This window comes from Apteryx mantelli, chromosome Z (genome assembly GCF_036417845.1).
Source record: "Apteryx mantelli isolate bAptMan1 chromosome Z, bAptMan1.hap1, whole genome shotgun sequence".
In the NCBI taxonomy this organism is placed as follows: Eukaryota; Metazoa; Chordata; class Aves; order Apterygiformes; family Apterygidae; genus Apteryx; species Apteryx mantelli.
In genome coordinates this window covers 62,857,456-62,868,466 of record NC_090020.1, presented here as the reverse complement: position 1 = coordinate 62,868,466, position 11,011 = coordinate 62,857,456, and the positions used below count along the sequence as shown (strand labels likewise).

The 11,011-nt window shown below is 43.6% G+C and overlaps 1 protein-coding gene across 1 annotated transcript; it reads right to left on the bottom strand.

Annotated features, from left to right (window-relative positions):
* Positions 1 to 4,386: 4,386 nt before the first annotated feature.
* On the bottom strand, positions 4,387 to 10,581 carry CD180 (CD180 molecule). Its single transcript, XM_067316434.1, has 3 exons — positions 10,570 to 10,581; positions 7,043 to 7,242; positions 4,387 to 6,354 (listed from the first exon to the last, which is right to left on the bottom strand). The coding sequence occupies exons 1-3, from the start codon at positions 10,579 to 10,581 to the stop codon at positions 4,629 to 4,631; spliced, it is 1,938 nt and encodes a 645-aa protein (XP_067172535.1). The 3' UTR covers positions 4,387 to 4,628.
* Positions 10,582 to 11,011: the final 430 nt, after the last annotated feature.

Sequence of the window (11,011 nt, the reverse complement as noted above, 5' to 3'; positions counted from 1 at the left end):
CACTGCAGTAGGCTGTCCGGTGTGATGGACACATACTGACTATTCGCTAGTGCCTGCAGTAGGCTGTAACGTGACACATCAGTCTCTCTTCCAAAATGCATATCATTCATTACAGTAGGCCAGCATGTTTTTGAGTGCCTTCTCAAAATACCTTTTTTTTTTTCTTTAATTGTGTTGAATTCCTGGCCTCAAGAAATATCTGGAGCATGTGTGTTATATACAACTTTTTCTTCAGTTTTTAAATCTCCATCTTTTAATATCAAATCTCCCTTTATTCTTTCTTTCTCACAACAGAAGATCAGAGAGATGCAGTGAATCAGACAGGAGAGAGGGAGCAGAGTACCTTAGCATCTGCTTGATGGATCCTTTTGGTAGGAGGAGAAACACGGCAGGATTGTTGCTGCCCTGATTTACATCTTTCCACTCTTGCAGTGCAGCAGCATATATTATAATACACAGATTTTTATTGTTCTATTGCTGGTAGCTGGTAGAGGAGCTGTACACAGCTGGTTAGCACATGCCAGGAAATCTCCGCCCTGGGGGGATTGTTATTTTTGTTCATGTTTTGCTATTGCATTGTTTTCTCTGTGTTTTGCTGCAGTAGGTTTTGCACAGAGAAAGTGTCGTAGAGTAATTTCTGCTGCTGTGCTCTCTTTCTCTAAAACCAATAGGTGAGGAGGGTCTGGAGGTCACCCCAACCTCAGAGTTGCTGGAACCCAGCAGAAGGCAGGTGCTCTGCAGAATGGGTGCACTGGCAGGGGCAGGGGATGAGATGAGTCAGATGAGAGCAGGACCTAACAGCTCTGGGGGTAGGAAGGAGGCATCCAGAGTTGAGGAGTGACTCTGGGTCTGAGTAACCATTTTACCTGCTGTGCCCTCTGACTGTGGGCAGCAGCATCACCTCTGCGTAGGGAGATGTGGAATGCCATGTGCCCAGCATGCTTATCCATAGTGTTCAGGGCCAGAGCAGAGGGGCAATGTAAGGGATTTCTGTTAAGGAAGGAGAAGACAGGAGGTTACCCATTTCTCATGTGACATGGCTTGTCAACCTCACTTCTACTACCATAAGAAAAGAGACTGTTCCTCACCTGGGATGGGTGTCCTTTCATGGTGTGAAAGGGAAATATAGTGAGTGCCTCTCCTCAGCACTAAACCCACAGTTTCCAATGACCTTTTAGGCTACATTCTTCTCCATAGTTAGCAAGAATTAGCAGGGATGTCATGCTTGGATTTGGAGAATACTTTACTGCTTTAAAAGAATAAATCACAGGACAGGAAGATACTAGAGGGTATATGGATGTGTGTCCTACAGTTCATGGCATGGGTTAGCAACAGTTTTTTTTTTTCCAGTGACTGCGTGTACAGCAGTGTTTGAGCGCTGACAAGCTCAATGGAAGACATCTGCAGAGGAGGGATTTGAATGAACTGAGGGTAGGACATGACACTAGAGGTTAGAGATCAAGCTGCAGAGTTGGAAGGATCAGGATGAATGGAGAAGGTTGAGATAGCAAAGTAGGACACACAGAACTATCATGGAACAAGAGAGAAGAGAGTAAAGATGCAGGTAAGGTCTAGCATACAGAAAATGCAGGTGTGAACTAGATGCTGGAGCAAGAGGATATTTGAGAAAGCCACTGGAGAAGGCCATAGCCTGTACCTGTGGGAGATTTTCAGTTGTATTGTCAAGAGACTGGCAGGTATGGTGCAAGTAAGTGATTGGAAAAGGATGTTACCTGGTTCTTTCCCAGGTACAGACTGAGCTGGTGAATAAGAGAAAGTACACATTATACACATTAGGATATTCTTTTAAGTCAGTGGATTTAGAAATTGGCCTGCCACCAACCGTCCTGTTCAGAGAAAAATCCTTTTTCAAAAACTGAGTTGTATCTTATTGATAATATCTTGTTTAAGTGCAGTTGGGGAAGGAAGAATTTGGCTCTGAATTTTGTTTTGTACAATTGAAATAAAGGTAATGCTTACTAATCTTTGGAACGTAACTCATTAGCTAAAATCTGCTTGAGTTTCTTCTCTGTGTAAATACTCAAATTGAATTCTGTTTTGCAGACCATTGTTCAGTTTTGAATTGTACCAGAATTTTGGTGGCAGCTGTAGCCCAGAAGCCAGGATGGTCGTGAGTTTAATTCTGCTGGCTGCCATTCACCTCAGGCAATTCACTTGGTCTCTTTGTGTGTTGCCTCCTCAGCTATATTTGAAAAAGAAGAGATAAAAAGCCTGACTGAAAACCAAGGACTGCATCAGATCAGAGCTTGATTGGGTACATAAATTCTATAAAGAAAAATAAATCCAATGTCACTTTCCATATATGCCCTTGCTAAATAATCTCAGAAGAATAAATCTTCAGATTCTGAAATTTTTAATATATAATCTGGACATTGTGGTGTGTTATATTCATACAAAAATGTTCCTTCAGAATAACCAGCTCCTATATTCAGGGTTCAGCACTGTTGTTGAGTGTCCTGTGAATGGTGTTTTACAGAGAAATGAAAAAGCCAAGATCCTGCTCTGAGCAGATCACACTGTAAAGTAAATCAAGAGAAAATAAAAATGACAACAAATGACAATATGGTCATAAAAATAACTTGTGTTGAGCAAAAGGGGTGGGACACTGACAACAGTCTCCCATGACATCCTCATAGACAAGCTCAGGAAGTGCAGGCTAGATGAGTGGACAGTGAGGTGGATTGAGAACTGGCTGAATGGCAGAGCTCAGAGGGTTGTGATCAGCGGCGCAGAGTCTAGTTGGAGGCCTGTAGCTAGCGGTGTCCCCCAGGGGTCAGTACTGGGTCCAGTCTTGTTCAACTTCTTCATCAATGACCTGGATGAAGGGACAGAGTGCACCCTCAGCAAGTTTGCTGATGATACAAAACTGGGAGGAGTGGCTGATACCCCAGAGGGCTGTGCTGCCATTCAGAGAGACCTGGACAGTCTGGAGAGGTGGGCGGAGAGGAACCTCCTGAAGTTCAACAAAGGCAAGTGCAGGGTCCTGCACCTGGGGAGGAATAACCCCATGCACCAGTACAGGTTGGGGGTTGACCTGCTGGAAAGCAGCTCTGCCGAGAAGGCCCTGGGAGTGCTGGTGGACACCAAGTTAAGCATGAGGCAGCAATGTGCCCTCGTGGCCAAGAAGGCCAATGGTATCCTGGGGTGCATCAGGAAGAGTGTTGCCAGCAGGTGGAGGGAGGTGATTCTCCCCCTCTACTCAGCCCTGGTGAGGCCACATCTGGAGTACTGTGTCCAGTTCTGGGCTCCCCAGTACAAGAGGGATGTGGCACTACTGGAGCAAGTCCAGCGAAGGGCCACAAAGATGATTAGGGGACTGGAGCATCTCTCTTATGAGGAAAGGCTGAGAGAGCTGGGCCTGTTTAGCTTGGAGAAGAGAAGGCTGAGAGGGGATCTTATCAATGTGTACAAGTATCTGAAGGGAGGGTGTCAAGAGGATGGGGCCAGACTCTTTTCAGTGGTGAAGAGCGACAGGACGTGAGGCAACGGGCACAAACTGAAACACAGACACTTCCATCTTAACATGAGGAAAAACTTTTTCACTGTGAGGGTGACAGAGCACTGGAACAGGTTGCCCCGAGAGGTGGTGGAGTCTCCTTCTCTGGAGGTATTCAAAACGCGCCTGGACGCAATCCTGTGCAACGTGCTGTAGGTGACCCTGCTTGAGCAGGGGGGTTGGACTAGATGATCTCCAGAGGTCCCTTCCAGCCTCAACCATTCTGTGATTCTGACACAAGAAAGTGTGTACTCAACTCTCTCTGTGTGTAAATAGATCTCGAACATATTCACTGTTTTGCCTTTTGTTTGACTTTGAGTTTTAACTGACTGAAGTCTACATGCAAGTCTACCCTATGAAAATGGGTATCGTTTCAGAAACTGGTAATGTTTAAATCCCATGTTCTCCTCTCCAAATGAAGATGCATTTCAGATAGTGAGGGGAAAACTGCACTTTGTGCTGATACTTAAGTTGCTGATATTTATAGATATATTGTCAGGTTATACATGGATATATATATAGATAGATAGATAGATATTATTACCTGACGTTTGCAGCAATTTTTAGCACCTTTCCCAAGTTATAAACTGTGTCATACTCCCTTTAAACTTCACTATTGTCCATCACTTTCTTGGACCCATAACTTTAGAAGGAAAGTAGTTTGAGAAGCACATCAGTTTTGAGTCATGCACACGTATGGGAGCCAATGTTAGATGACTGTTAAATGCTGATGCTGGAAAGCAAAAACTTAAGTTTATTGGAACTCTTACAGCATTTTTTTTTTTTTTTTAAATGCAGAACCATTTCAGCTCTCAGCCCTTCCCTTTATAGGTACTTTAGCCCTAGTGGCTAGGACACCAGTGCTAGCATGAAGTTGAACTGAGGCATCTCCATAGCAGAAGTTATTCATGTTCTAGGCTCAGGACACAATTTTAGTTTTCAAGACCTCATAAAATAAGGATTTTTTTGTTTTGCTAAAATTATAATGGAAATGGAAAAAGTATTACAAAAGTTAAAGGAAATACAGTCCAGGAACAAAAACAGTAAATTGTTTTTCATCCTAATACAATTGCTGTGCATGTTTTCTTTACATTGTATATCCATCATAAACTTAGATTTGCTGGTATCTTTGCCTGAAATAGCGAACACTCCAGATGAAGATGGCAACACAGGATAAAATAACCAGGACAACTGCAATGATTCCCATAGTGCTGATCCCACAGTAGAGAGTAACAGTAGAAAGCTGAGCACCAGCTAAGGATTTGGGTTCAAAACATGTTGTTTTTTCAGGGTCTTCAATTTTATTCAGATTCTGCTTGTACCAAGTGATTAAACCAATATTGGAGCAGGTGCATTCCAAAGGATTGTAACTTAAATTGATTATACTGTAGCCAGATAGGGACACTAGCTTGTCAGGTGGTATAATCTGAATCCTATTGTGGGCAAGATTGAGATAGATGCTCTTAAGATTTGAAAATGCATCTGTGCTGAATGTAATAAGCTTGTTGTGGCTCAGATCAACATACCTTAACTTCCTGAGGATATGAAATGCTTGGTCATCTATTGCTGTCAATTCACAGGATGCTAAAATTAGCACCTCTAAATTGGTTATCTGTTGAATCAGGTTGTTCTTTGGCATGATCCCTGACTCAAAGATATTCTGACTAAGGTCCAAGAGCATGAGGTTTTCCAGGCCTTGAAAGAGATGCTGAATGCTAGTATTGACCTGGGAGGAGGAAAGATTCAGGACTTGCAAGAGATGCAGATTTCGGAAAGGCCCCTGTGAAGTGCTGATGTGAAGCTGAGTGAAAGCTATGTCCAGAAGCTCCAAGTTAGTACCTTCCTTAAAGAGCACATCGTGGACATGGAGTTTGGTGTTGTAGCTCAGGTTCAGGTGCTGAAGACCGCTCAAACCATTTAGCGCTTCATTACAGCAGTCGGAGCTTTCAATGTGACTATGGCTTAAATCTAGATGTTGAAGCTTTGCCAGTTTCTGCAAACAGCCAGAGCCCAGCTGCAGGCTCTGCGAGTTTCCTTTGAGGTGGAGGTGGGTAAGAGAGGGGAAGGCAGCCGTGCTGATGTTGCAGAGGTGTTCAAAGAAGTTCCCATTGAGAATTAGCTCTGTTAGCACCTTCATACCACTGATGCCAGAGGGCAACGCGTTGATGTGGGTGTGAGTCAGGTCCAGCTTCCGGAGCTTAGTCATACAGTGAAATGTGGCAGCATTTAGGTTTTTGAAGTGCCGTAGCTGCAGATAGAGATCCTCTACAGTGATGTTACAGAGGCCTTGTAAAATGTCAGGGCTTATGTAGGGCTCCTTTTGCACGTCATCAAATGTTCCCAACCAAAGCGTGTGGGCTGAGGAGTTCTGCATCCCTGCCAAGATCCCAGGGATGTTGGTGCAGCCCCCAAAGTCCAAACTATAGAAACTGGACTGGAAAGCTCCAGGTTCAATGTACAAAATGTCATTGCCTTTAAAGATGAGAGTTACGTTACTGGTCTTCTGCAGAATGCTGACATCTTCCACTGTGATTGTTCTTATATTGTTCATTTGGAAATCAAGGTATTTGAGGTTTTGAGTTGGAAAGTTGGGAGGGAGCTGCAATGAAGAGATGTGGTTGCTACCCAAGATGAGTGTCTCCAAGTTATCTAGATTTGTCATGGGAATAAAGGACAGCCTGCTTACTCCTGTCTGTGTTAAGACAAGATGCTTCAGAGACTGAGGGCCAACAAACGCTGTGTCAGACAGAAACAGGAGGTGGTTTCCAGTCAGCACAACTGTGTGCAGGTGATAGTTGTTGTGAAAGGCACCTTCATACACCCAGTTGATCTGGCACCTTGAAAAAGCAACAGAAGCCAGCATCAGAAGTCTGTCTCATCAAATGTTCCCATTATTACATGATAACCCAAATGGCATTTCATGCATGTAAAAACTCATGATCAACAGCCTTTGCCAGAATAAAACAATGTTTTCCTTTGCAAAGGACACTTGCCTGGGATTGGTAAGCCCACTTTAAATATGGAGTCCTAGTGAGGAAGCTGTATTACAGCAGAGAAAACTGCCCTGAAATGATGTGTGCAAAATCCCCGTTGAGGAGACATTTGTGGAAGTCAGGGAGACATGAGTTTTTTTAGTGTCAGACTTAATCAAATGAAAATCTCTTTTTCTAGAGAGAAAGGTGAGCACTTATAAGGACTGAACCTATCTTTCCCTAGGTTTTATAACAATGTCTTTATGGAAAAGTGAATTAAAAAGTTGATCTAGTCATTTTGTTGGTTTTAGTATTTAGTAATATGTGGAAAATGCGTATTTCACCCACTGTCTGGCAAATGACTGTCACTGGAGGAGAAGCCTAGATATTGCCCAGTTGTATCAATCTTTGTTTAGTAAAATACCAGCAACCATGTGGAAATGCTGCTGCCGGTTTCCCTGTGCTGTTGTGGACTCTGGGAGCCTTCAGCTCTGAGCAAGGGCAGAGGGTTTTGATCAACCAGATCTGTGAAAGTGAGGATGATCTACTATACCTTGTTAAATCCAAGGAGGACAGACTCTTCAGCTTCGAGAAGGTTGAATTCTGAAGGGAAGGAAGCAAGTTGAAGCTGAAGTCGAGGATTTCCGTGGTGACAGGTAGCTTTTCAGGAACTTCTGTCAGACCTAAACCTTCACAACTATAGCTTTTATTGACTGTAATCTGTGGAAAATACTTAGTGAAACTCTGAGATACCTATTCTGAATATAAATATGAAACTAACAAATTTTAAAAAGCAAACAACTTTGAATTATTTAAAAATGTAGCGATCATAACTCTCTTAACATAGGCTTGAAATGCACAACCCTGGGACTTTATGGAGTGTTTTTAAGATGAGTGCCTTGAATATCTCTTGTACTAATCTGAAGCATCTCATCTGTAGTACTATGTTTATCAAAGTTAGCACATATGAAGATTGTTTACTGTTCTGGATGAATTATTAATCTGTAAGAAAGAATCCTCACAAGGTATTTTTAAATTCTAAATTTCATGAGTTTTGTAAGAAAGCTTATTCTAAAATAAATCTTACAAGAATCTTGTAGAGAGGAGGGAAAAAGTGCTGGCCTAGAAAGGAAAATGTTCAAATTAATAGGATTTGAACTGCTGTTATATGCTGCAGCAAGAGAATGGTAGGAATGTTCAGCTCAAGCTGGGCAATGATAATGTCTGATATAGCAAGTCTTCAAATCTTCTATGAAGACTTTTCAGTTTAAGTGAAAATAAAATGATCTATTATGCAGAAAAGTCTACTCTCTGAATACCAGAGGAATTCATTAAACATATCTGACCTGTCTTTGCCTCCAGATGATGCTGCAAAAGGTAGTACAGTCAATCAAAGCCTGGGCCTATGGATGTCGATCCATGCATGAAAACACAGCCCCGGAATCGCATGTTGCTGCCGTTTAAGGAAATAGAAATGATCAAAGTATTGAACTTTGCTTGGGGCTGCACAGCTGTGATTAGGGACTTGAGCACACCTGGTGCAGCGCAGCAAGCAAGGCTGAGGAGACCGCCTGCAGCATCCTCCTGCACCAGCTGAATCCAGCCTCCAAAGTCTCCTTTTCACTGCCTGCCTGTTGTTTCATATATGGGGCCAGACTAGGAGGAATGGGGTCTCTGGACAAGCTTGACAGCAGCAGCTCTGGAAATATTCTGTCAGGAAGCTCAGGGACATTTGACTTGCGTAAGTAAATGCAAGCTCTGCACACGTGTTACATGGTTGACTAATCTGACCACGGGATTTCTTTGTCTCACCATCTCCTAGCTAAGAGAAACATTATTTAAATTGCGTGCACCAGTATCACAATGTATAATTTGCAAGTTTTTGAATTATCTTTGGCAGCATGTAGCTAAAAGGGTCACCTTACAGGAGCCTACAGCACATAAGGAGACTACTACAGCCTTTTAACCAAAATAGAGGTCATAACCATGCCTTATGCCTAGTTCACTCCATGTTTTAATTAGATTCAAGGTTATTTTAGTAGCCTAAATAAAGCAAGTACAGACAGTGAAAAGTCCAGTGAGAAATGTGAATAACACACAACCTGATGCTGGGCTCAAAGGGGAAACCTTTACGGTGGCTGGAGTGCTTTGCTGTGTGTGCACGTTCTAGTCATGCACTTGAGCCTGACCATCTACAGGTGGCACGTATTCGCTGCCTTCCTGGTGCTGGGAAAACCAAGGGCGGATGCACTTCCCCTGTTCAGTCCTGTCTTGGCTATGCAAGGTTGAGAGGACTTGGAGCGTCAGAGGCGTTTGCAGAAGGAGAGAGATTAAGATAAAAATGATGTGTGTGCTGGGGCTGGGTGATACCTCCGTATCTGGAAGTCCTGCCTTCTCCATATCTCCCACAGGGTCCTTAATGAGCAGATGACACAGCCGCCATTCCTTGTGGGATGGAAGCACGTGGAAGCACTGTATTTCTGTTTAGGTGCAAGCGTACCGATCCCTGGGGTAGGGTGCATCGTGTGCAGACCTTGCCAAACATGCATGGCCTGGCATGTTTTAGACCAAACCAAGCCTCTGCCCTTTGGCAGGGTGGAAGACCCAGGCAGGAACGCAGGCATTAAATGGCCTCGCTGGAGGAGGAAAAAGCAATATTTGTAGCAAGTGATCTTGGGTCCAGGCTGGATACAGAGAACACTTTCTTCTTTTCCTTTTTGCACGCATCTTTTAAACAAAAGGTGCGAGGGAGCCCAGTGGCAGCCCTGTGTGGCTGCAGCTTGGTGGCTGAGCAGGCGGCAGGAGAGAAATGTTGGCAGCGGCAGGGCAGAGCCAGGAGGAAGAAAAGGACTTTTACCAAGAAAAAGTGTATGGTGCAGGTCAGGGGCAGGCGAGCGCAGCTCCTCAGCTGTCGCACTTCCCTTGGGGGTGTTGGGGTGCTGGCATGGCCCCAGTGAGCCGGATGGGAAGCAACCCCCCTGCCCCTGGTCCCGTGCAGCCTGCTGTGGTGGCAGTGGGGTGCAGAGCCAGCTCTGCACCTGCTGCTCCTGGTGGCAATGCATGGGCTGGATTCCCATCTAGAAACACCTAAATAATGTAGTGTTGGTCACTGTAGAAACAGCCGGATGCAGACTTAAGAAAAGCCTGTGCTTTCAATACTGATGAGCAAAAAAGAACCCGTGGAGCTGGCTGCTGTAACATGCAGTTTAGATTAAAAGAAAAAAAAAAAAAGGAAGTTTAGCCGTCAGTATAAATGAGAACAGTGCCAGTGTTTTACCATTCAAATAAAGTAGCGAGATCAAGAGCTCTCTCTCCTTATACTTCAGGGTATAAAGTGGATCTTAGAGGGATGTGAGAAACGACTATTCCCCTGGCATATCTTGTTGCACAATTCAGGGTGTTCTGGGATTTGTACATTTAATTCAGGAAAGAATTTGCTGCAGGTCCCATCTGCGCACAGAGTAGGGCTGGGTTTCCACAGTGACTCTTCCTTGAATCAAAATGCTTGCCTTTCTTTTCTGTCTCCCAGTTAAAAAAAAAAAAAAAAGTAGTCTTATGGGCTAGCTCTTTCTCTCTTCCTCCTGACCCTGGAAAAACCCTGTTTTTCTTGTTCTTGCTGTTTTCATGTGCAAGTCCTAAACTGCAAATACCCATTTATGAGCAAGAGACACCATCATCCCATTCTATACAAATTCCTGTACAGAGAGCATAGCGTAAGAGACAAACCCCTTGTATCTGTTCTCTCTCTAGCTCTGATATCTGCTATAAATATCTTTTTGAGATTTTATCTTCCTTTGAGCTTTCTGGAAAGTAAAAGGCCAGATGAAAAAGAGAGAGCGATGGTGCATGGACATATGTGTGAGAGCGAGGGAAAGTGAGCGCCCACATGACTGACTGATTTAACCCAGCACATTTCAAGACATCCGCTTTATTTCTCTCATAAAGGTTTTCAGATCCCCTTGAGAAAAACCTCTCAGCAATTTAAAACAATCAGATGTCAGCATGCAAGCATGCCCTGAAGACTGATCCTCTACATATAAGATCCCTTTATCTCAGCAGAGACCAGAGATCATCACTCACCTCAGTGCACATCGTATCCACAGCGCTGGATGCTTCACAGCTAATGCAGACAGGCATTGTGAAAAGCAGGAGGTATAAATAACCAGCCATTACTGAGTTAGGTGTATTCTTAATATGGGTGATCTTCTGATATCTTCCCTTAATCAACGCGAAAGAGGACAGCAAAGTTGAGACGAACTGGAACAGTCTGCTAGAAAGCAGGCTGTAAGAAAAAAGTGTTTGCCAAACTTCCTGGGCTTAGTGTGAGCAAAATAGCAGTTTCAGAGTGAGAGAGGAACTTCCTCGCTTTAAATATAGTCAAATGACTGTGCACTGATGCTTTTCTCAGAACAGATATAAAAAAACGGAAAGTGAGAGAAATTGTTCTTTACACTCATGTAAAACAAAATCTCTCCCCTAAAGACAGTGGAGTTACTTCAGAGCGAAATAGGAGGTAGAGCAA